The sequence below is a fragment of the Stylophora pistillata genome, chromosome 10 (assembly GCF_964205215.1).
Source record: "Stylophora pistillata chromosome 10, jaStyPist1.2, whole genome shotgun sequence".
Taxonomy (NCBI): Eukaryota; Metazoa; Cnidaria; class Anthozoa; order Scleractinia; family Pocilloporidae; genus Stylophora; species Stylophora pistillata.
The window spans coordinates 22,121,501-22,147,289 of NC_142528.1; the positions used below are offsets into that span (position 1 = coordinate 22,121,501).

Below are 25,789 nucleotides of genomic sequence, written 5' to 3' on the forward strand. Positions count from 1 at the left end.
TATTCCTAATTAAGATCCTTATTATGGATATTCCATATTATTCTTATTTTTAACATACATTGTTAATATTAATGTATATGTAATTAGTTTTATGAATTTGAATTTACTGTAGTATTCTAAGTTGTTAAGCACTGTTGATCATTGAATGAAAATAGTGCTCTAGAAGTTATTAAATTGGATTAAATTAAATTGATTTTACCCTTTACACCCTGACATCAGTTTGCATAGTCTCCATTCTTTTCTTCATACATTTCCTGTGGTGCTAACAAGGAGAATCGCAACCTTCTTTAGTTGGTGATCATTTTCTTGATTCTTGTGACCTTATTGTCTGATTAGGGTGTGATATTGTAAGGAGAAATTAGATGCTGGTCACCCTAAGGGCTCAAAAAGTTTAAAAATCCTGTTTTTTTTTTTGTTTTTTTGTTTTTTTTTCATTCCTCGTAACAGAGTACAAAAGAAAGAGCACAAGAAAAGACCATTAGCAACTCTTCCATTTATGCTGGCTGATGGAATTGAGCTTGGAGTGTCTGTGTAAGTTCCTGTGTTATGCCGTGGCTGAAGCTTACCGCCTACTTCCCCTTGTTCTTAAAGTTCTTTACAGAGACCAAGTATATGATGTAGTTTAAATTGAATGTCAAGGAAAGATACCAGTACATGTCTCGTTCATCTGGAATAAAGGAAAAATGAGTCAAACCCATTGTTCAAGAGCCCATCTACTTATTATATGCTACTTTGTATAACTATCATTAAGCAAGTTTGCGGTCAGCACATAAGCATTATTAGGGACCGTAAGCAGTGAAGATGGCAACGCCAAGGAAGATGTCGATTAAAAAATGAATTTCTACTTTTAATTAGAATTTCGAAAATGGCTGCATGTGTTTACCATCTCATACGGTGCCACAACTCAACCACAAAATAACGTATAAAAGTAGCGTTGAGTTCCAAATGGAAATTCAAATAATTTGCCGCCGCGGGTTGGTTCCCAAACGATGCAAATTTTGGTGATTTCACGTTGTTGTTTTGCAAAGGACAGTTAAGAAATGTACTAAGTTTTAAAATGCACATGCAGAGATATTGTTCTGCCAATTAGATCTTTTGTTTTTCCATGTCCTCGTTGCCGTCGCCATCATGGTTTGCTTAAGGTCCCTATTAATCAAGCGTGAGGTCAAGATGGCTGGATATTGGCTGAGTTCTTTTTTGACATTGTTATGGAATGAGATGAAGAAAGAACAAGCTGAGGCTAATATCTAGCCATCTTGACCAGACAAACTTGTTTAAGGAAGGATTTATTATTCTGCGAAAAGATTTCGCTTTATCAAGAATTAAGAATGACTTGTTTACTTCGAGAGCTAGGAAAGAAAGCCAACTGTGTTTGTAGCACAACAAACTCATAGGAGTCATTTATGTTTCCTTTGTTTTGACTATCTTCTACCACTTTTTGCACTTCTGTCGCCAAAATTTTTCAAGAAGTACGAACTTCCTTCTCATTCTATTTTTTTCATGTGCAGGATCAATGCAGGCAATCCCGAATGGGTAAGATGGGCCCATCTTGCCCACACGGGTAGCCAATCAGAACACAGGATTTGTTTCATCTTGCCCATGGGTACTGTGAACAATGTAATGATATAAGATGTGGACCAGTTTTGTACACCTTAGGCTTGTGGCGCCTGCAGGCCATAAACCCAGGCAAAAAAGAACCAGCTTTTTGTAACTTATAGTATGGACTGAAAAATCGAGTTTAGTTGCATATTTGATTTATCTCTGGGCTAAAATAGAGGGGGACGATTTCAATTCAAACAAACTTTTGACTTTAGCAGGCCAGGCAGTGAATTATGGCCTGTTTGATTGACCAATCATAACACACTTTCTAACTGAACTTATTTTTTACAGATATAATCTTTGTAGACCTACAACAAAATCCAGTTATGTTAACCTGGACAGTCACACAAATGAAGAAGTGAAAATACACACCAAATACATTTGTGTGGTAGGCTTTTTTTTTTTTCAAAGTTTGCACTTTTTCTTGTAGTTGATATATATGAAATATATTATATCTGTGGATTATATAATGACAGAGTCAGTTGTTAATGCTAATCTGCAGTTGAAATTTATCTGTTATTCCTCAGTTTAAATTGATCTTGCCTTGCTTTAGGATACGGGCAGTGATCTACTGCCAACAGATATAAAGCTTTATCAGATGTTTGGAGGTGAAAAAGTAAGTGAATTTTGTTTATTACCTTAAGAAATTATTATAATTGTCAATTAGACATTTCTATTTGCAATGAGTATAATAGATGTCCAATTACTTTAATTTCAGGTGATCTTTGAGAAAGAGGAAGTTGCAGAAATGAAAAGCTTTGGCAGCCCAGGTAATTTAAAAATGAATTTTCAGTCTGTATACACAAGAAAGTTGTTTTCACTGGCCAAATTAATTGAGTGCCTCTCACGAGGTTAAACTAAATGAGGTCAACTTTGTAAGTTATGGACCAAGTTTTTTCAATGGGATTTAAGGCCCGTATGTTCTGTCGGTCAGAGCAGGAAAAGGAGGCTCTCTCACTGACAGTATGAACCTAGAAAACAAGGTTAATAAAAGATATAAATTATGAATTAGATCTCTGGGCTCAAATCACAGGGAAGACTTCAATTCAAATAAACTTTTTAATTCAGTGAGCCAAACAGTGAAATGAATGGCCTACTAAACTGACTTATTGTAGAGCACATAATTTAATTGAGAGAATTAAGTAATAATGGCTGGTAATTTATGATCTTTGAGTGCTTTTTCTTCCCTTCCCAAACATTTGCAGGTCTTCTGTTAATGGGGTTCAAACCAAGGTCATCATTGAAGAATTACTTTCACCTCAGACCAGCACAGTTTCTTTATCCCAGTGAAAAGGTTGTACAATATTCTTTTTTTGCATGTGATTTAATTAGCTGCAGAGATGTTGTTACTGTAATGATAAATAATTATTTTAATTTGCTAAAATATTAAAGCACAGAATGTTGATTAGAGTTTTTGGTTTTCTTCTCTATTTTCAGATTATTTCTGGGAGTACAACATTGTTCTCTGCACTTCTTAACAGAAGTCTTGCCAGAGATGTGATACCAATATGCCGGTTTATTCCAAGGAACAATGCTGCTCCAAGATTTGTAGCTCTGCTCCCTCAGGTAAGATGCTATATATGACAGTTAACTACAAAAAATACATGCACCTCTCAAAGTAGAAAATTATCTGTGGGTGAGGCATGAATTCTTGAAACAACTTTGCAAATGATATAAATTTCATTTGACCTGAAAAAATTCACTACTGAGTCTTGATTCATAACATTGTATTCCATGTAAAATTGTGATCGATTCCTCTATGGGAAAGAAGAATCATCTTAAAATTTATCTTACTCCTAACATGTGACTTCATAGCTGAGGTGGTAGTAGTGTCCAACTAGTATCTGGGAGACAGGTTCAGATCCTGTTGACGCATGAATTTTTTCAGGCTTCTTATTGCATTGTTTAAATTGCAGCAAAGCTGTGAGGATTATTGTGTTTCTTGATTCTCCAATTGTCATATGCTTATGTTACAGAAAGAAGAACTTGATGAGCATAACAACCAAACTACTCCTCCTGGATTTCATCTAATTTTTCTTCCATTCACTGATGACCTTAGGAAATTGAAATATGAGGAAACTCCTAAAGGTATATTATGGTCTGTCAGAATGGAAAGACAGTAAAAAAAAAAAACCCTCTTAAGAATTTTTTTAGGTAAAAGTTTCAAGGACATTTACAAGCGGCAGGGTGCTGTTTACTTGAGGTTTGAACCACACAGTATTGTTCTATTAATTAATAATGAGTTTCAAGGGTTCTCTTTTGTGACACCTGGCCACTTCCTCTGTTAAACGCATTTTCTCTGTGTTATTTATCAGTGGAGTAAGTATGAATAAAAGGTTTGTAAATAAGGACTAAGTGGAGTCCAATTTGGTCTGTGATCATACATTCAAGTGATTCACAAAATTAAACAATTGAGAAACAGGGGTTCAATTTGTTGATTATGATCGAGTATGATTACAGAAAGAATTGGGTGACAAATTCAAGTTGTTTCCAATTAATCAAAACTATGATAAATTTCAAAAACAAATTAGCAATTGGTTATATGTTTTAATGAAAAACAAGAGCTAACTTAGCGAAAAGCATGGAAACAGGGCATGCACATGAGGCATATATATATACTGTCCAATTACTCCTGACAAGCATGGCTCATGTATGCTGTTCTATTAGTGTTCAATCAGGCTGGTGATGACCAATCATGTTCTGGAATTTTGTTATTAATAGTTTTTATCAATGATAATTATATTGACTAAACCCTAAGATAATCTTGGATTAGTGTTCATGAGTTAGAGAATTCCTATTCAATGTGTTGTAATGAGTATTTTTAGTTGAAGTGCAATAAACACACAGCCTAAATTGAGTATTTTCCCATTTCTTTCATTTCAGCCACTACAGAACAAGTGAATAAAGCTAAAGAAGTTATCAAGAAGCTGACATTGGGTTTTGATTGCTCAAGTTTTGAGAATCCTTGTAAGCTTTCAAATTGTCTTCATGCAATTTTGAAGTAAATGATAGAAATTTTGAATTACAACATTTTTCTATTTGTCTTTTGTATAAGGCAATCTCAGAGAGCTTTTCAACAAGTCAACTCGTTGCAACATCAACATAATACAATTATTGATACTGGTTGCCTTCTTGCTAAGTGGGCACAGTCAGAAGTTCCTCTAATTTGCATGTTCTGTTTTTTGTTTTTTTTTTGTAAATTTAGTTTTATTTAACCCATTATCTCCTGATTGTGAAGTCTCCCTTGCTACACATTTCCTTGTAAATTAGGTACAAGAATGCAGTGTTAAATCCAGGTAACAATTTCTACCTGACAAGATTGAGTATTCTCATTACCTGTTTGCTAGATAATAATTAGTATAATTTCAGAGCTGAGCGAAGAGTTTCCAGCAATCTGATTGGTTGAGCGGTTCCTTCTATGACGCTATATAAACCACTCCACGCGGTTTATATAAAATGTTAAAATAAAATGTTAATAACTGTTACTAAAATGTTATGATTTTAGAAATTTCTCCGTTGTTCAGCTCTGAAATTATACTAAAACAATTATTCACCTCCGGTTCAGTGAATATTGTTGAATAATTAATCCCCTCGACTTTGTCAAGGGAATTATTCGACGATATTCGCCTTGCCTTCAGCAAATAATTGTTAATTATAATTAGGGAGAAATCATTTTTGGGTGTTCAGGGCTCAACACTAATTTTTCAACTTACTAGCCAAGTTGCTAGTGACAGCTGTTACAAAAATTTCAGTCTGTTTACTAGCCAAACTGGTGAGTGGAAATCAAAAACCACCAGCCAAAACTTAATTTCTACTAGTCCATGGCTAGTTGGCTACCATTAGTGTCAAGCTCTGGGTGTTAAAGGTTTAACTTGTGAACAGCACTACAGAAACATTACAAGAACCTGGAGGCTTTAGCTTTGGACAGAGATGAACCTGAAGAGGTTACTGACTTAACAGGTGCATTTTTACTCTCATAATAATTTTATTCCCATATGAGAAGACCTGACATACTTGAAAAAATTATGTGCAACTGATTGGCTGAAAATGAGTGCATTTTTCATGTAACACTAGAACGAAATTGTAACACAAGTGCAAATTACTACCTGCATTGTCAAAATTTTGTCTGTCATGACTTTCTATGATGGGGTTTTCATGTAGTTTTATTTATTAATCAGTAACAATAAGATTTCTCATGCAATTTGGTGTAAACATGCACTTATAAATAATTTTGCAAAGACTGTGAATTGCACTTAGTCTAGCTTTATGCGTTCATGCAATTTTGTTTTCTTTGAAAAATTCATTTGTGCTTACTGATGACAAATTGTGCTCAAAATCATATGAATACCCTGTAGGAAATAATCACTCATTTTAATTTAGATTATATAAATTTTGAGTGTAAGAATCAGACATTTTCCAAACCCCGTACACCCCAAGCTAACTGAGACTGTTAAAAACGTATTTTAATTGTGAATGTAAACTACAAGGGATGCAATGGTGTGTGAGAAATTCATTTGAGAAGAAAGGGGGGAATGGTGACTTGGAACCCAGGGCCCAGTTGTATATAGGGTGGAAAATGCTATCTAATGGATAAATCACTATTTAATTAGCAGATAATTGACTGCAAAACGTACTGGGCTATCCACAAGATAGAGATTTATCCAGTGGATTGCGTTATCCAACTTTCGAAAAACCAGGGCTGGGTGGACAGGTAGTAATACAATATTAAGTAACAATTAACTGACCAATGAGTGCACCAGGGAGGTGGTGTGTAAAGTGCAGCTCTTAAATTGAGAGGGTAAGAAACACTTCTAACTTATCAATACTTCATAAATGGATGAATTAAATGTTTCTTTGTAGAACCAAAGGTAGAAGCCATTGAGCGCAAAGCTGGTGAAGCTATAAGAGAGTTTAAGGACATAGTTTTTCCTGATGGCTACAATCCAGATGCTAAGCCTGCACCAAAGAGAAAGGTAATAAATATTTTAGGAAGATGTTCCACCCCCAAAATATCTCACTTACTCGGACTGCAGGAAGGTGGAAGGAAGAAACATAGCAGGTTAAGCGGTAAATAAAGGGGCTAAGTTTCTATAGAAACTGTAGCATTGCATTGGTGGGGGGTATAACAAGATATTTGGTTTAATTGATGGAGTTGATAATGTAAATTGGCTCTTGTAAAGAGTTTCTTAAACTGATGTTTTGAGCATTAACTTTTTGTCAGAGCCCTTTGTCAGCCCTTCACTCTGAGGAAGAGCTGATCCTTGAAATGTCAGCTTTAAAAACTCTCTACTCGAGCCAACCTACATCATCAACTCAGCTGATAAAACCAAACTTTCAGGTTGATAAGTGATCGGCATAGTTTGCATAATTTTAATTGTGGCCACAACAACAATACACTAAGTATTTGTTTGGATTTAATCACTTAGGCTGCAGATTCATCAGGAGGTGCTGCCAAAAAGAGTCGACCAGGGGATGGGGTTGAAGTTGACATGCGAGAAGAGGCACAGAGAGACAGGGTGAGTGCTACTGTTACAAAAACTGAGGACTGAAAGAGTGCAATTGATTTGAAACCATTGTTATGAACTCTTGCTGATGGAGCCACAATATTTATGTTTAACTCCAGGAGGGAACACTTCTGCTCCAGTTTAACTCTCTCACTATTTCTTCCAAAGAAACACAGAGTAGATAGCTAACCTCTTGACTCCTAAGATCTGACTGTTAATTCTCCCTTCTAGCTGCTACACATTTCCTTGTAAATAAGTTATGAGAATTTGGTGTTTGCTCAGGACAAAAACTTTTACCTGATAACTTTGAGTTTTCTCATGACCTGTTTGCTGGATAATGTATGGACATTATATTTAAAGGGTTAATACCTAACTATAATAGATTGCATTTACCATGCTTGAAAGCTCTGTTTCCAAATGAGGTTAATTGCAAAAGGCTTTGATTGATAGCTTATGTAATAACATAAAAACAAACTCGTGTTATTTTCATAAAATTATCATGTAATCAGAACTCATTTTCACAAGAAAGGGGTTTGCCTTTGGCCTTATTTTGAAAGTGTGAATGTGAAGAGCTGGGAAGTAGCTTACTGATTTGATCTTGTTTGGTATCACTCTTTAGTCAGTGTGGCTCTAGAGTTGAGATACATTAAGGAAACTTAGTATTATTTGCATCATGAATGTCTGAAACATTTATCATGAGATTTGATTAGAAACTTCAATGTATTAAAATCCTATTAATTGAAAGTACAACTATTAATATAACTTGTGTTTTTTGTTTTCAGCTTTCCAAGCTCACTGTCCCAGTGCTTAAAGACTTTGTGAAAGCAGCTGGAATCAAATGTGGCTCCAAAAAGGCTGATCTAATTGAAGCTATCAAAGAACATTTCGGAGTTTGATGTCATTCACTTCCTATGTACAGGTCAATCTTGTTATTTGGTGTCAAAATAATTACTTGACCAACTAATAGTAATTTAGAATCTCGAAGGTGACTTCTTAGGAAAGAAAGAGAAATCATCCATTTCTGACCACTTCTTATTGAAAAATAAACTTTTACTACTTGCAACATAGTTTTTGTAAGATGATAGATTTATTCTTATAAGATAAATACTGAATATAAAAAAGCTCTGAATACAAACTTTGCCAATCTTCTTTAGACTGATGCCATTTTCTTGTATCTTAAGTTATGATGCACTTGATAGTGGGGTTGATAAATACCAAGCCTTAAGGCCAAAAAATAATTGAATGTTATGTAATTTTGAGATTGACTGCAATTTTTAAGACAACTATTTTCTTTCCCATCTTTTATACAGCCATTTTTAAGTCATCACACAAAGTCTATCAATCAGTGAGAGACATTCTATGATGAGGAATAACTGTTCTGGGTAATAATAACTGTGTACATGAGTCCTACTCCCTCTCCACCCATGAAAAAAATCAGGATTCTAATCCAAGATGTACAAAAATATGATTGTGTAGAGGACTAGCTAGGAGCAGTTGTCCCCAAATTAGTATCATGCAAAGAGAGTGGCATTCTGTAAGGCTTTTGTAACCCTGACAAGATTATCGCCTTGCTATTGGAGACAAGCATTTTCTTTAAGAGTTACGAACAGCTAGAACTCTGGGTTGTTGAAATCTTGTACACAGCCACCCTTAGTGGAGAAGTAGTTGGCAAGGTGGGATTCATCGCATCTGTGTGGGGCAATGTACATGTACTTGACTGCATGACTTCAAACTGAATGGCTAAGCCAATTAATTTTAAAATCAAAACTGGCCAGTACGTACAGCACCGTTTTCAAATGAAAATATTCCTTATTGTGGATATACGTTTGCAATTGACTAATCTGCTGTGACAAGTGATGGATTTCTTGAAGTGAATGGAGCAATCTGTCGGTCAGTTGTGGCGCTGGGGGCAAAACCCCTCTTTGTCTGATAATAAAGGAAGCATATTCCCAGAGAGGAGTCTGTCAGACGAGGATTGACTGTCTCCCTAGTCCACACTGTAACAACCATAGCTGTAATCAAATCATTATTTGCGTTTTTCTGCGTCCTGTTGTCAATCACCACTTGTATGGAATCTTGGCGCACATGAGCCGATTATGCCTTCGTAATCCATCCACTAGGTCAACACCTCCATCGAATCTTCCTACTCGAAGTGCGGCCTTTTTACCCGTAATCCATAATGCCATGGAATCCCTTGTCGAGACGGAGAGTAAAGCGAACTCGATCGTATCGAGTGTATTTTCCTCGGAAATGGTGTACTGTAGGACGAATAAAACGGAACAAATTCATCTGACGACAGGAAAGTTTCCATTTGTGAATATCTTTTGTATTTTGCTGGAGGTAAAATATTTCCCTCCCAGTCTAATGGCGGTGCACGACATTCGCTTTGTGCCTTTAACGTCCTTGACTGTAGCTCTTGCTTTCCTTGCTTCTGCCATCCAACCACTTTCTGTATCGTGGGCGGCAATTTCACCTCTTGCAAGAATTTTTGGTAGGTATGATCACCGATTCGCGATGGTTTAGGAACAGACAAAGGATAAATATCTGCGATCATACCAGCTGGGGATTGCAGTGATTTTCGTCCTCTTTCACGATCAGCACTATGTTTTGGACGAACGAATTTGAAATTCTTCCACTTGTTGCTGTTGTAATCATCGTCGATTTGTTCCAACTGTGTTGTATCTAGATGAGTGATGTCAAGCCACAATCTTTGTTGAGCAGTGTTTAGTGGTTTGTCTCTTTCATCGTGGGGAGCTTGACGGACGAAGCTGTTCAAGTCAAATGCAAGTTCTAAAGGAGACTCCTTTCTTGGCGGAAGCCCAAAAGTTGTGTTAGATCGAGGAGAAAACGCCATCTTAAAATTTGTTGAGGTAATGAAGTCTCTCGAACGATGGTTACCATGGAGATTGCAAAAATTGTATTGGGAAGGACTGGCAAGTCTAAGGAACACCGGAACAATAGGTGTTTCGCATATTTCGTGATGCAACAATTTTCTAAGTTACTAATCATGTTTTAAAGTGACACAGATTGAGTACCTCAGAAAAAAAGTCCTGTCGAGGCTTGTAAATTTTAACTTCCTTTAGCTGAGTCCAGATATCTGAATTCAAATTTAACAGAACATTTGGTATGACCTCATGACCTCTTATTATATGGCTGTGTCTCATAAGGACTGGGGACTACCGAATTTACTAATTTGATTGGCTGAGATCAATATTGAAAGTGGTCTAGATTTTCCCATCTAGACCAGTCTAGAAAAACAAAATAAAAAATTGGCATTTTAGACACAGCCATCTTATTAACCGAGCTAGGTCGGTCTGTATGGAAGAATCTTGACCTTGGTCGCTGGTACAGACCTCACTGCGTTCGGTCTGTACTGGCGACCTTGGTCAAGATTCTCCCATACAGACCTCCCGCTCGGTTAATAATTAATTCTTATTATATGGCTGTGTCTCACAAGGACTGGGAACTACCGAATTACTGAATTTGATTGGCTGAAATCAATATTGAAAGCGGTCTAGATTTTCCCATTTAGACCAGCATCTAGACAGGTCTAGAAAAAAAAAGGTGCAAAGAATATAAAAAATTGGCATATAAAGACACAGCCATATAATAAACATATTAACCAAGCTAGGTCGGTCTGTAGTGAAGAATCTTGACCTTGGTCGCTGGTACAGACCTCACTGCATTCGGTCTGTACTGGCAACCTTGGTCAAGATTCTCCCATACAGACCTCCCGCTCGGTTAATAAGACCTAATTATTAACCATTTCCTTCCCTCCCAGTGAGGAAGTGGCTTGCCAACTGTTGGACTCAAACGGAACATGTTATTTAGGCTGTAATTCAAAGAACTGCTAGCGAAGTCAAATTGCAGTCCATTTGTTTCTACCTTGATGAATAAGAAGTTTTCTGATACACAACTTGAAGTCTCCAAGTTTAATGGGCCTGATCTAAATAATTGAAACAAAGCCAAATTGTTGCCCCCCCCCCCCCCTTCAAACTCTCGGGACACTTCTAGTTGAATGACAGTTTAGGATATAATTTCTTCCTCATTTGAAAATATATTTTGATTTTATAATGACTCCAATTCAATGTGCCATCAGAATTTTGCACCTAAAGAAGCTATTGATTGTTAGTCAAATTTTCCTTTTTTGTCACCCGAGAAAACAGAGAATAGTATGGAAAAAATGCTTAATAGTGTTAAGGGTTAACAGTAAAAACCAAGGTAAATAATTTAATGAAAACAGTCTTCTGCCAGTTATCACTATTCACTTTTATAACTTTTGCCAACAGTATCTGTGCTTGTCTTTTCTATTACAAATCGCAACAATCTTCTCTGTTAATTATGTATATTATTATCTACAACGCTTACAAAACGCACTGAAACATATGCGCAACCCAAAAAATAGTTCATACAATCGGACATTTTGTAGCAAATATCTTCTGATAAACAATTAACATTAACGAACCAATTTGACAACAATGGTTTCAATAAATATTCTCAAGGTAATTCAAGAGAAACCCTAATTCTTGTCATAAACTCTGAACCACTTCAATAAATTTAATTAATCTATCAACTGAATTCTGTGCTGATTTGTTGCTGGCTGATAGTTCACTCTTGGCCTGCATCTGTTCCTAAATGCAAACAAAAAAAAAAAATGATTTTAAAAATCAGTCCATTTTACTTGTCCCTTTGATTTGTATTATATTCAATGGTTGGCAACAAGGGATAACATTTGAATGTGATATCTGAAAGTTCAATTAAGGTTAGTCTTGATTAAAACTGTCATTAGTAGTGGCAACTGATGTTAATACCAAATACCAATAAAGGTATTTTTGCTGTGGCTGTTTATTGAGCTGAATGAAAACTTAGTTATAGTTGCAACCAGCACTTTCACAGAACATTAAGTGGCTTAGATTTTCAACTGAGACAAACTTCACTATTACATAATTTGGAAAAAAGTGTTTTGCCCGTGAACCCGACAATACCTGTTTCCTTGGTCTTAGGCCATTATTTTTTTTTAAAGTGGATGCAAAAAATTTTCCCCCTCCTTGCCAAAAAAAAAAAAGACAAACAAACAAAAAACAGCCAACAGGAAACAGTAACAGACAGCAACACTGAAAACAAGGTTCATTTTTAAAATAAAGTTCTTCCTACTGCTATAAGTTAAAAAAAAAGTTTTGGTTCCATAGTTCCAATCCACATGAGGGAGTTCACAAAAATAACCTTACCATTATTGCATTACTGAGCTGCTTAGCTTTGGCCTCTAGTTCAACTCTCTCTGCTTTCAACTCTTCACTTCTTTTGAGGAGTTTATTCTTTTCTTCTTCTTTTGCTAAATAAGAGTAAAATGATGATATCAATATGGATTGATCATGAATAATTATTACTTTACTCTGGGCAAAAATTCTAAATGTAAGTAGACTTCACTCATTTCTGTTTGGCTGATAACTAAAAATGCATACAATAATTTTAAGTTGAGTAGGTGAGGGCCAGGTGAAGTTTGACAACCACATTTGATATTGGAATCATGTTGATGTTACAAGAGACTGCCTCCATTCCCAGGCTTTCACTTCCCATGGATAATGACATAGTGCTTTGAGATTGGGTTACCATTGGAAGTGAGGAAGGTTGGCAGTGACAACATTGTTATTTTGCAATCAAAACCCTGTCAACAAACTTTTTCCAAGCCTCACTCCATTAATAATCCTAGTATAATAGTTAACTTTGCTGGTGAATATTCCTTTTACCTGTCTTGTGAGCCAAGTAAGAATGTACAACAGCTAAAGTACCAGGCCAAGGCATGGGTTCATCCTCTTTGACTCTCTCCTAAAATAACAACAAACACACATTTTAGTCAGCATCACTGTTGGATGTCTGCACATAAAATTTTCCCAGGGAGTTTAATTGCTCTCTGGATATTAAGTTGCTGATTACAGATGGTAAGGGCTTTTTATTTAACTGTAATACCTAATTACCCCTAAAAATATCAGGGCATACATCAAACTGGAACACAAAAAGGAAATATTTCAAACCAACCAAAAAATATGATTTAGAAGAAATGTGATCCTCACCCGACACTTGGGACAAAGCCACATGCCAGGAGGAACGGAGGAGAGTGGAGGATCAAGACAGCTCATATGATAAACTAAATTACAAGTGTCACAAAGCAGCAATTCTCCGCTCTCTTTGCAAATGGCACACACTTCATCATGATTATCATCCTACAGACAAAATGAAATAAGAATTAATTAATGGGGGCAAGTAAATATTGATTGTCTGATTAGTAACTTGACCAACTGATTGCTCAACTCATTCATTTTATCTTTGACTCTTTCATTTAATGAGCTAGTGCAGCAAAATGTGTATACACTGCAAACTTGAAATATTCATTGTTACACAATTGTACCCTTAAAAAATTACCAATTAAAAGTGTAAATGTTTAAATTTTCTTCATATGCAACTAGGGCAAACATCTTTTAAGCATTTCAAAATATACTCATTACATGAATCAAGTCTTGTTGTAAGCAAACACTTAATATTAATTTTTATCAATAACCTCTGCTGCCTAACCAATTTAGGATTACTATAATTGAGAAGAAAAGCACAAAATAATAGATGCAAGTCAGTCAACAAAATGGTTACATTTAAACATTGCCACAAAAAAGTTTTGGCAAAGTAAAATACCTCTCAGGCAAGCACTTTTTTAAAGGACAAACCAAAATGCAGACTTAATTCTTACCACCCTTTGTAGATTTCTACATTATGGAAGTTGAATGTTGCAGGAAATCAGTCTGGAATCGTTGGCCATCAACAAATTTAAACCTGACCTAAATTGTTCATTATCGTGTTAATAAAAACTGCTAAAGATAAAAAATACATTACCTCGTCAACTGGAGAATCCATGGTAACAAAACGCTTATATTTAAATTTTTTGTGCTTCCCATTTTCAGCAAAACCATTAGGGACAGGTGAAGTAGGTTTTGGCGAGTTTGGTGCACTGTTGAACTTGGGAGGACGGCCTCTGCCTCTTTTTACTGGTAACATTGTTATCTTCTTTATTCGTTTAGGCTGGGAGGGATAAAAAAATCGATCATTCTCTGGTACATAAAGCAAAAGTATATAAATCCAAGTGCAGAATGCAAAGGTCTGAGGTTCCTCTACTAATGAGCTAGGAATCAAGACTTTTTTCTTTATTCCTCCCTCATGACAAAACCAGACATCCTTTTAGAATATGCTTTGTACAACACTTTGCAGTTGTGAATGACAAAAACATCCTAATTCAAAAGTTTTCAAAATCATTAATCATCAATAACTACCCTAGTGGGTACATTATACCACAACATAAATCAATGTATTTGGAGGAGTTTGTAGCTTATAAACTGATCATTAGAATCACAATGACTCTGTGAACTAACACAACTCACCTCGGGGTCTATATCTAGTGCATTCTGTGGAGAAATGCAAGTACTCCTTCTTTTTCGCTCTTGTCTCTTGAGCTGAATTTCTGTTGGAAATTAACCACAACAACAAATGAAAATAAACTAATTGAAGCAAGCATGTAATGCTTCCCACACAAAGTAGGATTTTCATAACATTGTGCAATAAATTTATTGGTTTAAAGACATCAATATCACAGTTCTGGCACCTTTAACAGCTCGCTCAATCTCTAGTCAAAGGCAGATTAATTATAATCTACATTACAGATTCCCTGTTCCAATAGCATTATAATGTATCAACATCTTTGAATTTGTGACTTAAGCAACAGCTTGTTATCATGCAAGCTTAACTGAAAACAGGAAAGAGTATAATGTTTCCCTGAAAATGAAACATTCAATTACTTCCTCTCTCTCAACAACCCAGTGGCAACATTGTGTTATGAAGCATAATAACTTCCTATGATCATTCAGCAATAAAGCTAACATCCTAACATGGCACATGACATTCTATTTTCACGAAAATCAAAACATGCAGCCATTTCAACACAAAAGTGAAGCAATATTTTGTCTAACGACAACTACACTGTATGTTTGTGAATTAATTCATAGAGAGAAATTAAAAAGCCATTGGAATGTTAATGAAAAGAGGAAAAATCTGGCCAACCTTAGTTTATCTGTAGAAATACAAAATGAAAAGCACATTCACCAATAATATTCCACAAAAACTTTGTCTGCCCTCAAACCAAGCAATTATTATCCTTTATGCTTCACTTCCATTGAGGTATTCAAAGGATCCAAGCACCAATAGCCAAATGCCTCTCAAAAGTATTCAGACCACAAGGAATTTTGAATCCTTTGTTGGACATCAATACTGACAAATTACTACTTATATTGCATGACAAAATAAGGACAATATTGTAACTTTTAATGTATTGTGCTCTAGATTTTATTGATATTTGCATAAATTAATTCAGCCATAATGTCCTTTACTCTTGAAGCATAACCAAAGGGATATTGTGCCAATTATTTTCAATTTGTAAACTAATTTTTTTCTCTCAGAGAATAAAGAATTCTTCTGTACATAAGTTGAAAATAAATGGACCACCTGTATAACATTTGTTTACACCGAAAAACAAGAGAAAGTGGTAACTTGAAGCAAAGTACCACAAAGTAAAGAAAAACTATCAAATTAATTTAACTAGATGCCAAAAAAGACACAAGTATGTGATAAGTAAGCTTCTTTATCTTATCTGGAGGAAAACATCTTTAACCCCTTAACTCATAGAAGTGATTAACATGAAAATTATCCTTCTAATATTGATACATTATCCAGCAAACAGGTAACGAGAATACTCAAACTTATCAGGTAGAAGTTGTTATCCCAACCAAACACCAAAATTCTTATAACTAATTTACAAGGAAATATGAAGCAGTTAGAGGGAAGAATTAACAATCAGATCTTGGGAGTTAACCTATTGACGTCCAGTGCACCCGTATGCGCCCATGTGGACCCACACCCTTTCTACGCCTTGTGATGTCATCACTTTTAACCCTGGAGCACGACTTTGAGCACGTACTTGAACAGGTTGAAAATATCTTACAAACAATACCAGAATGAGCACAATTGAGTGAAGGAGATTGGAGAAATAGCCAAAAATCCACGTAACTTTGACCTGAAAATCTGCACGAAAATCTTGTTCCATTACCCACCTACCTTTCTGAGCATGTGGTTTGAAAATAATGAGTAGTTTCCGAAAAAATCTCTACACCAAAATGAAGCCTACTAAATTTCCAACAAGTGAGGAGAAACTTCAGGCAAGGAGAGGGGAAAAAAAGGGCAGGAGAAAGAGAGAAAAATAAAAGTCGTAAGTGGGGCATCTTGAAATTTTGCTTTCTGTGCGTGCCCGAGATTTTGAGGCTGCCATTTTGCATTTGGATCGAAAGGCTGTCGACTGTACAAGCTCTCAATGGGTTTTTGGTAAGTTTGAGCTTTTAAAACCACAACAGTGACCTGAAATCTGCTCGACTAGCTTCAAAACACAGTTTTTCACAAAAGCTGCGGCCATTAATGGGTTAAAGGGTTGAAAATTGATATTCAAAGCTCTTACCAATTAATGTCTGTGGTGTAATAAGACCAAGAGCTGCCATAAACTCCATTTTCTGTATTGACAAGGAAAAAAAAGCAAGCAATGCTAAGAACTTGCAGATTCACATAAAAAAATATGATAGATCAACAATTAGAAATCATATCTAATTTCCAACAAGCTAAAAGGGATATTATGTCCAAGCAGGATAACTAACAAAATTCACAATAGTAAGCATATTTGGGATGAACTATGGAAAATTATTGATCAAAATGAAGGGAATGACTTTGTCCTAGTACAACATCACACACTTTTAGCATGGATAGGTCGTAGGTCAACATAAAGTTGAGAAAAAACCTTTAAACAAGGAAGGAAAAAAACAGGAGCATTGATAATGAATGGTGATGGAGCTACTCTGATACGAATCTTATACCTTGGGCTCAATAGTCTTTATTGCTTGTTTGCTAGTGTCCTGAATTGGTAACGAATTGCTTTGAGGAGTGGGACGTGGCAGTATTGGCTGAAGATGTTGAGTACTGAATGTTCGTCCCCCATGTCTGAATGGACTCTGAGGAGCTCTGTTATTCTGTTGATAAGGTGTGGGAATGTTGACAGAACCTTTCCTTGATGACTGAGGATGGACAGGAGAAAACATTGGGCCCATCTGTACACCAGCAATAGTCTAAAATTCATCAAATAAAAAGAGGAATCAACAATAATTAAGTACACAAAAAATCATCTAATTGCCATGATCATCCTAAAAAATACACAACTAACAACCTTGATTGTCCAGATAAAACTGGGTATGAGTTTAAGGTTGGTTTTGACATGACTGCCTGGAATGTGATTTAATTGCAATAATCTGGGCAATCATATGGTAAACAGGCCTAAGCTCATAAACCGATAAAGGCTGATAGTTTTGAAAGAAACTGTTTGGGGCTGCGTCGGTGGGAGTAACGAAATAATTTGGATATATCAACAAAGTTGAAATGGTAAATTGGCCACCATAACGATTACAAAAGCTGACGTTTTGGGCATTAGCCCTTCGTGGGAGCAAATAGGACATAAACCCTTTAGGGGTTTAGGGAATAGGACATAAACCCTTATGAGCGAATAGCTCATAAACCCTTTAGAAGATTCAAGTCAAATCATACTATTAGTTTAGAAAAATCTAGGCTAAAGTCATCTTGCCATCTCCAACAAGTGCTAGCCACCTCTAAATCAACCAGCCTTATTAAGGCACAGGAAGGCATCATGAGAGATAATTGTCTGGCTCAACAATGCAAAGCAGAGAACACAATTAGTCCAATCTTGAACCTACAAGTACTTCTTATCATGGGTTTGACATAGGCCATTTTACCATTATGATATTATCTCTAAATCTCAAATCTAACAATTATGTGGTTTCAATAGAAACCAGATGGCAGGAAGATCAGACCACTTATAATGAGCTGGCTCCCCACCTGAAAGCTATGAAAAATTGGAGTTGAGCCTGGATCCTGAATCTCACTGAGAATGGGAGGCCCTCTGTACCTTGAAAAGTAACAGCCTGCCATTCTAAACTACCCACTTATACCACATTTTATAAAAACCAGAGCAATGTTTTTATGTTTTTAATAAAGTTGTAAACATAATCACCTGGGGAGTGACAAGAACCACGGGTGGTGGTTTTGGCTTTATTCTTGGAAGCTGGATTGGCAGCGGCTTTTGCTGAGATGTAATCTTAAAGGGTTTAATATCCTGTGGTTCTGTCTTGATTGACATCTCCATTTTAACAGATGGCTCTATTTTGACCAGAGGTTTACTTGATGCAAATACTGCTTCCTTATTGTCAGGTGACGTGATGTTGTTTGAATGGTTATCACTTAATGGTGATTTTACATTATTTTCCTACAATTGGTAAGTGACAGAAAGAATTGCAAATGACTACAAGCATTCATTGTGAGAATTACAACCAGACATTGAATGCCATTTGGTCAAAAAGTTATCAATTAAAAAATTATGTATCCATAAAAATTAGCTGAACCATACACCCTTCTTGTTTAAAAAAGTTGCTTTCAATATTTGAGGATAACTAGACTCGAAAAATATATATATGGAAAAAATAATCAGCTCAAAAATCTGCATACTTTAATTAAATGGTCTGGTGTGTAAGGTATTTCAAAAATTCAAAATACATGTAGAAGCTTTTTTGACAAGGAAAAAAAATGAAAATTATACTAAGTCATTTGTATCAACTCACCTCTCCTCTAAATTCTGCTTTGTTCATTAATTCTTGCCTCAACTGCTTCACAACATGACTCTGCAAAACAAGCATCAACAATCTTCCCAAAATGCACCAGAACAATATCAACTAGTGTCATGCAAAAGAAAAATGAAAAATATAAGAACTTTTCAAGTGAACCACCTCATTTTTCCTTCCTTCCTTATTTCTTTCCTTTGCCCTCCTAGACAACACACATCTCTCCCAAATTAATTCTTGATCAAAGTCTTATTCTTATCACATGAAATCAATTATATTTTTTGAAGCAAGAACATCTGAATGAGTTTACATGTTTACTATAATCAGTGCTATCTTTAAACTTCTTATGAAGTAGAGGCAAGAGATAAAAGCAATAGAGGCTCCAAAAAGGAACAAAATAAATTTTTAACAAATGCATAAAACGTCTCTCAAGTTGACACTTCACAGATACGAAAGTACCAAAATGTATGATCTCACTTCCGGTTCTATCAAAGCAATGATTAACAAAGATCATGAACGCCGTTAAATCGTACCGCAGCGAAAGAATAAAACGCGATTCGTTTAATATTTTAATTCCAGCGTTCTGCGAAATCGAGAGTAAAAAAAGAGAAAAAAACAATATCACTAGACTTCAAGGCAAAACAATTTTCCTTCGTTTTGCCCACACCTGTAGCAAGTCCCACGGGACTTTGTCGGTTTGTGATTGGCTCCTATGAGCATGAAGACCCTGCATTTTAATTTTTCACCACCCTCTATGTCTCAGAGCAAAATCTCCTTCCTACATTTGCATGTGATTTTTCATGCCTCTCCTTACCTCTGAATAAACTCTCTTCTTCTCCATTAACCTACCTGTTGTTCGCTTAAACTTGTGATATGAGCTTGAAGACTCTGTAACTTTTTCTGAAGGTCGGGATTCTATTAAATAGAGATATCCGTGTTTGAAAATATTTCTCAAAAACTGCGTCGACGGAAAACAATTGAAACCCAACACACTGAAACATTCTGTTCAAAAGAAGCGAAAATATATTTTACCTGTGGATCTGTCTTAATTTGATGAATAAGAATCTACAAAAATTGAGAGAAAACATCAGTTAAATCACAGCCAAGAGCGAAACTCGAACTGACCGCCACAATTTATGCATTTACCAGAAGTTCAAGTGAACTAATGGGGAGGCATACACAGCAAAATAGATTAAATATGTACCGTGTCGCTCGTTCGAGTTCGAAGAAATTCGCGAATTCGTTTCGCCGGCAGAATAATCATTCTAGAACTAAAATGCTGTAATACAAACTACCATAATATTTCCTGTTCGAACCTACGGCCGAAAAAAGCCCGACGTAAAAGAGCATTCGGGTAGTTAGAAAATCGCAAAAACCTTTTGCCTACCTAATCTGCATGCAAAACACTTGTGGACATAGTTTGTCAATCGCACTTCCGAATGGAAAATAACCTACCTGGTGTTGCTGAAGTTGGCTTTTCAACTGCGACTGCAATTTCTCCAACTCCATCAAGCAGCGAGGGCCGTTGTTTGCGGGGATTTCTCGGTATTTATGGAAGGTTGAACGGCTAAGGGGTACCGTCCACGGGTCTCTGAAGGGAACTGAAATGACCAAATACGTACAGAAGCGAGAGAGCGTACTAGCAAGATCCCGGATGAAGGGTGCTTCTCACTGCGGCCAAAATGCGCATGTGTGGTGCGCACCAAAATGGCGAAGAGAGGCGCGGATAAAGAGCTTACTCAAGATAACTGGGACCAAGAAGAGGATGAAGAAGAAGTGATTATTTTATTTTACATTTCTATGTTTATTTGGAACAACTTCAGAATACCCGTCCACATCATTTACATGTGTCGGGAGGCTTTGAAGAATGAAGTGGCCGGGCATTCTGAAGTTTAGCCGTTTATTTTAACATTTCTCATTGCTTAGGTTTGTTATTTTGGCCCAAGGACCGATTTCAAATGGAGATTTGCTCCCAGCGTGGCGCGTAATTTCCTAACCACTCAAAGAACGTCAAATTACAAAAGCACGCTCATTTTAAACGTTGGTTATTTCACAGGTTGGTCATTTCAAAGTTGCAACTTCTGAGGATTTGAGCAAAAGAAAGTGAGTAAATATAACATATCATCTTGTGTTGTGTAGTAGCGGCCCATAATTTTTGTTGTTGTATGTACGTCAGTTTTTCCTTCATGTTGTGTTGTACCACTCACCAACTTGTTGCTTGTCCATAACCTTGGACCCTTAGGAGTGACCAGCATCTAATTTCTCCTTACAATATCACCCCTGAATCACACATTAAGGTCATGAGAATAAAGGAAACAATTTTCAACGGAAGAAACTCTTGATTTGAAAAAAATTATCCTTGTCAGCACCTTTGGAAATGTACAGAGAACAATAGTTCTAGAGAATGAGTAAACTGATGTTAGCGTTTAAGTTGTAAAACAGGCTAGTGAAAGCTGTTTTTACCCAAGCTTGCGGTATGTCAATATACACTTAATTTTACATTGGTCCTTATCATTGTTTTGTCATCAGAATAATCAAGGCTAAACGACGTGTGAACACCACAGATAGTCAGGTACTTGGTCTTTTAACAGTAGATTTTTCTGAGTGTCTCTGCTGAACTCTTTACTGAATTAGAGGACAGTCTGTGCATGGATTGAAAGTGGTCCTGAAAGGTATACTTAAGTTAGTCCAGAACAATAAATTGTAGTGCAAAAAGAGTGTTATCAAAAAGATTTTGAGTAACAGGACTTTATTACACGACTCGGGCATTCAGAGGGCCAATAACTAAAATCAACCAATCAAAATGCTCTATTGCTGGTCAATATTCTCTCAGTATTGGACCGGGCACTGTCCTGAATGGTCGCGAATGATACCGCACTTGTGTCCCTTTGAACTTCAGTCATATAATAAATCTCTGATTAACCAAGCTTGCTCAGGACCGTACTGGAAGAATATCGGCCCTCGGTCTTTTTAATAAGATATATGTCATGCTTCCATGCAGAAAACTGAGCCACAAGGAACAGGAGGCTCGTTATTCAGAGTAGGTGATTGTAACAATTGTGTTGTTAGGTTATAGCTGGTCATTACCTGCAGCAAGTTAAGCTGATACCCTGCTCCCTTTATCAAATTTGTTTTCTTAACATGCTGTTTACCCTGAGAGTGATCTCTCAACCATGGTCATTGTGCCAAAGGGACAAAAATGTATTGTTCTTGTTTCATTCAGGGTGGAGGGGTTTTCCAAGGATTCTCTGGTTTTGGCAGTTTAAATAACAATGCTACAGCTTTTGGAACAAGCACACCCTCCACCAAACCACTGGCAGGATTCTTCAGTCTGGCATCAGGTCCCAAAAACATGTTCAATGGTTTAAACAAGCCAACAACTGAAGCTTCATCCAGCAATGAAAATGGCTTCAAATCTAATTCATCCAAGGAGTCAAAAGCTCAGGGGAGCTCTTATGAGGATAATCTTAAGGCCCTCAATGAAAGCGTTGTCGCCTGGATTCAAAAGCACATTACCACAAATCCTTATGTTGATTTATCTCCAATTTTTGATGATTATAAGCAACACATGAAGAACATTGACTCAAAGTTTTCAAATTCAACAACAGCTGTGGCAAATTCATCATCAACTAAATCAGTGACATTCAGCACATCCTCTCAACCTGCAACAAGTTCATTTTCATTATTTAGTACTCCTCCCTCCCAAACATCACTGGAAACACAAGAAGACAATGTAAAGCCTTTAAATACAGGTGAGTGTGATTTCTTTTACTTAATCTTTTTACAATGGATTTGTGCAATAAGGAGGGAACAGGGGATCTATAAATGCTTTTTTAATTAGTCACTATCTCTTCTGCTTCACCAAACAACTTGATGGCCTGCTCCCAGTTGGCTTGTTAGCTCAATTGGTAGAGCGCTGCACTAGTATCGAAGAGGTCAGTGGTTCGAATCCCGTACAGGCCTGAATTTTTTTCAGGTCTGATTTTCACTATTGCTTAAATAGTGCTTTACTGCGAAGGATCGTGCACATATACGATTCATTTCACTCTGTAGCCAACAGTGATCCTTTATCCTGTTCATCATTGGCACAGATTAGATTTGAGCAGGATCTCATTGGAATTGTATAAATCAAAAGTCAATAAATAAGATAAAGTCTTGCTGCAATTTGGATATATCAACAAAGTTGAAATGGTAAATTGGCCACCGTAACGATTACAAAAGCTGATGTTTTGAGCGTTAGCCCTTCGTCGGAGCTGCAATTGATTTACTGGAAATCAAATTTGAACTCCTCTGCTCCATGTGCGTTTATTCAGGCATGTGCATGAATATATCCTTTACCTTGGGGACTCAAGATTGCTTTAGTTCAGAAGTATTTTAGTTGGCTGAGAGCTGTCTACCCTCTTGACAATGCCAATGTTATTGTGTAACTAACTCTAGAGGTTTTCTGATGTTTAACTGTAGAAGCTCCAAGCTCAGAGACAAGTGGTGCAGAGAGTCAGCCTGGAACATCAGGAGAAGAAAATGCTGAGGAGGAAGTTCCTAAACCAAAAAGGTGGTTATTATTGTGCATCCCCAGCCTGAGGATAGCCAGCCATATATCATAAACCGCAGAGGATAAACATCTTTCTTTTCTTTTTTTTTTTCACTCAGAGTGAAGTAAAATTTTTTTCTTTCTTTGTCCTGGCAATGTTCTTCTTTTCACAAGGTGTTTTTTTGTCTGTTTGGTGACAGGCTGGTGTTTCCCATGATACTATGAAACCCTAATGGGACTCCAAGAGAGTCATTAAGTGTGTGATTTGGTATAGATGGTTACAAGAATAATTGTGGTATTTAACCAGGATATCCGGCCCTGAGAAATCCTATATTGCAAATGTATAAAATTGCAATAAGTTTTAATGTGTGTTTAATATTACCTATCCACTGCTGACATGTCACTCTCCTCTCTTGACACTCTCAGGTTGATGAATGTTCACCATTCTCAATCAAGTGATAAAGATGACTTTTCTTGTCAGTAAAGGCCTTTGGTGTTTTACATAATTATGTTTAACTCAATATCCCACTCATTCTGTGAGCTTGAATATTCCAGAAGAAATCCACCTCTACATGAGGAAAATCCTGTGTTCTGATTGGCTACCCAATCAGGGAAGATGGGCCCATCCTGCCTGCTTGGGATTACCAGATTTAGTCCTGCACAAGTACTAGGGAACTTACAGAAAAAGTTCATAATTTTTCAACAACGTCAGTGATGGAGTTGGAAAAAGCAGTAGGACATTGGCAATAAAGAAAACATAAATGGCTTTGTGCTCCAAAAACAATTGACCTCCTGTCTTGTCTCACTAAATAAAAAAGTCATTCTCAATTCTTAATAAGGTGAAATCTTTTTTTTATATATATAATAAATCCTTTATTGACTAAGCATGTTCAGTCAAGATGACGGAATTTTAGCCTGCTTTTTTTTTTTTGCCTCAATGGACTGATTGTTTCATCTTTACATGCTCACTTTGGAGGTTGGTTGGCCGCATCTTGATATGCCTTAATGTGACAGTGTGATGCTGTTAGTGAGTTTTCACAGGTGCTTACCAATACTTGGCTGTGTAACCGCGCAATGCGGTTCCAGTCGAGGCCCACAAATTGACCCTTGCTCACCATAGAGTCTCCAGTAGCTCAGTGGTTAGAGCATCCGACTAGATCACGGAGGGTCGTGGGTTCAAGTCCCATCTGGGGCTCGGATTTTTTCAATTGTTTCATCTTTCAATGGACTGAGACAAAAAAAAAAGAACCAGGCCAATATCCAGCCACCTTTACCTCTTGCATGGCCAATAATGCATATTTATCATACCATATCTGTTTTATACAAGTTTCTTTTGAGTAGTGAAGGTTTTTGTTTTGTTGATATATATTGTTTATCTAAATGTGGATTTCATCATACAGACATTACCCCTGATTAATAATGAGTTATTTTTTTTTTAACATTTTATTTCAGTGTTGTGGTGGCTGAAGAAGGAGCTTTTCATTCCATCAGGTGCAAACTATTTTTTAAGCGTGGATCATCTTGGGTTGAACTGGGAATTGGAATGCTGAACTTGAAGAAACTTGAAGGAAAAACTCAAGTGCTGGTGCGGAATGATACAGCTCTTGGGAAAATTGTGTTGAACGTCTATCTGGCAGAAAACACACCCATTACTAGATCAGGAAAGAACAATCTAATGTTATTATCAGTTCCAAATCCTCCACTCTTCTCTAAGCCTGCTGAAGGAGACAACAGCAAACCAGCAACATATTTAATTAGAGTAAAAACGAGTGAAGATGCAGATGAACTTTTCAAACAAATGGAGACAAACAAAACTGAAGTAAATTAACAAGGCGTATTTTTTTTTACAGTGTTAAAAGCTATTGTAAACTTTTAAAACATTTTAAGTACACTTGGCGTAGCTAGATGAGTGCCTTAGGCAAGAGCTTGTCTTAAGTTGCAGAACAGGATGTAAATGAAATTGTTAATTTTAAAGGGAGTCACAATGGAGAGCAAAAATGAAACTTAAGTATCTTCTCATTTATTTTGAGTAACCTACAGTCAATTTCACTTTCCAGTTTTTTTTAATCATCAATATTTAGAAAACATACTATAATTATTGGTGTAAGTACTTAGTGTCTGAGCAAGCTACCATTTTATTTAAAATTTTACTTCTTTGCTGTGCATTAATTTGAGCGCATTTAAAAGTGCCTTTATTTTGTTTTCATGTAAGTGAACCTGATGAAGTTGTTGAAAAGAATCTTTTATAGTCCAAGCACATTTTCATTAACATGTTAATTTCATCCTCCTTGAAGTATGTATTTTAATTAAGAATAAACTGAGCATTTTGATGATTTTATGTTTTTTCAATGTTTTGTAACTACATTTGACATTGGTAAATGCTCCAAAAACAG

At 36.4% G+C, this 25,789-nt stretch overlaps 4 protein-coding genes across 5 annotated transcripts in view; 2 read left to right on the top strand and 2 right to left on the bottom strand.

Moving 5' to 3' along the window:
- LOC111329912 (DNA repair protein Ku70) overlaps positions 1–8,232 on the top strand; it is a 26,056-nt gene extending 17,824 nt beyond the window's left edge. Inside the window, exons 11-22 of one of the 2 annotated variants that reach the window (XM_022934676.2) lie at positions 448–531; positions 1,891–1,987; positions 2,153–2,215; positions 2,318–2,369; positions 2,805–2,893; positions 3,037–3,165; positions 3,576–3,687; positions 4,483–4,566; positions 5,482–5,559; positions 6,460–6,572; positions 7,026–7,115; positions 7,886–8,232. In XM_022934676.2, coding sequence (XP_022790411.2) covers positions 448–531; positions 1,891–1,987; positions 2,153–2,215; positions 2,318–2,369; positions 2,805–2,893; positions 3,037–3,165; positions 3,576–3,687; positions 4,483–4,566; positions 5,482–5,559; positions 6,460–6,572; positions 7,026–7,115; positions 7,886–7,999 — 1,105 coding nt within the window. In that variant the 3' untranslated portion in view covers positions 8,000–8,232. The other variant, XM_088735268.1, reaches the window with a different exon arrangement.
- Positions 8,169–11,203, bottom strand: LOC111329911 (testis-expressed protein 52-like). The gene has a single exon (XM_022934675.2). The coding sequence runs from the start codon at positions 9,955–9,957 to the stop codon at positions 9,247–9,249; it is 711 nt and encodes a 236-aa protein (XP_022790410.2). The 5' UTR covers positions 9,958–11,203; the 3' UTR covers positions 8,169–9,246.
- A 155-nt stretch (positions 11,204–11,358) lies between these two features.
- Positions 11,359–20,489, bottom strand: LOC111329942 (PHD finger protein 21A). The gene is made up of 13 exons (XM_022934706.2): positions 20,321–20,489; positions 19,898–19,930; positions 19,715–19,780; positions 18,866–18,925; positions 18,262–18,513; positions 17,057–17,305; positions 16,648–16,699; positions 14,528–14,607; positions 13,986–14,171; positions 13,175–13,324; positions 12,851–12,929; positions 12,332–12,435; positions 11,359–11,734 (listed from the first exon to the last, which is right to left on the bottom strand). Exons 1-13 carry the CDS (start codon positions 20,372–20,374, stop codon positions 11,633–11,635), a joined length of 1,467 nt encoding a protein of 488 aa, XP_022790441.1. The 5' UTR covers positions 20,375–20,489; the 3' UTR covers positions 11,359–11,632.
- An 18-nt stretch (positions 20,490–20,507) lies between these two features.
- Positions 20,508–25,729, top strand: LOC111329925 (nuclear pore complex protein Nup50). Its single transcript, XM_022934693.2, has 6 exons — positions 20,508–20,641; positions 20,922–20,968; positions 21,395–21,437; positions 22,089–22,617; positions 23,327–23,417; positions 24,849–25,729. The coding sequence occupies exons 1-6, from the start codon at positions 20,573–20,575 to the stop codon at positions 25,222–25,224; spliced, it is 1,155 nt and encodes a 384-aa protein (XP_022790428.1). The 5' UTR covers positions 20,508–20,572; the 3' UTR covers positions 25,225–25,729.
- The last annotated feature ends 60 nt before the right edge of the window (positions 25,730–25,789 follow it).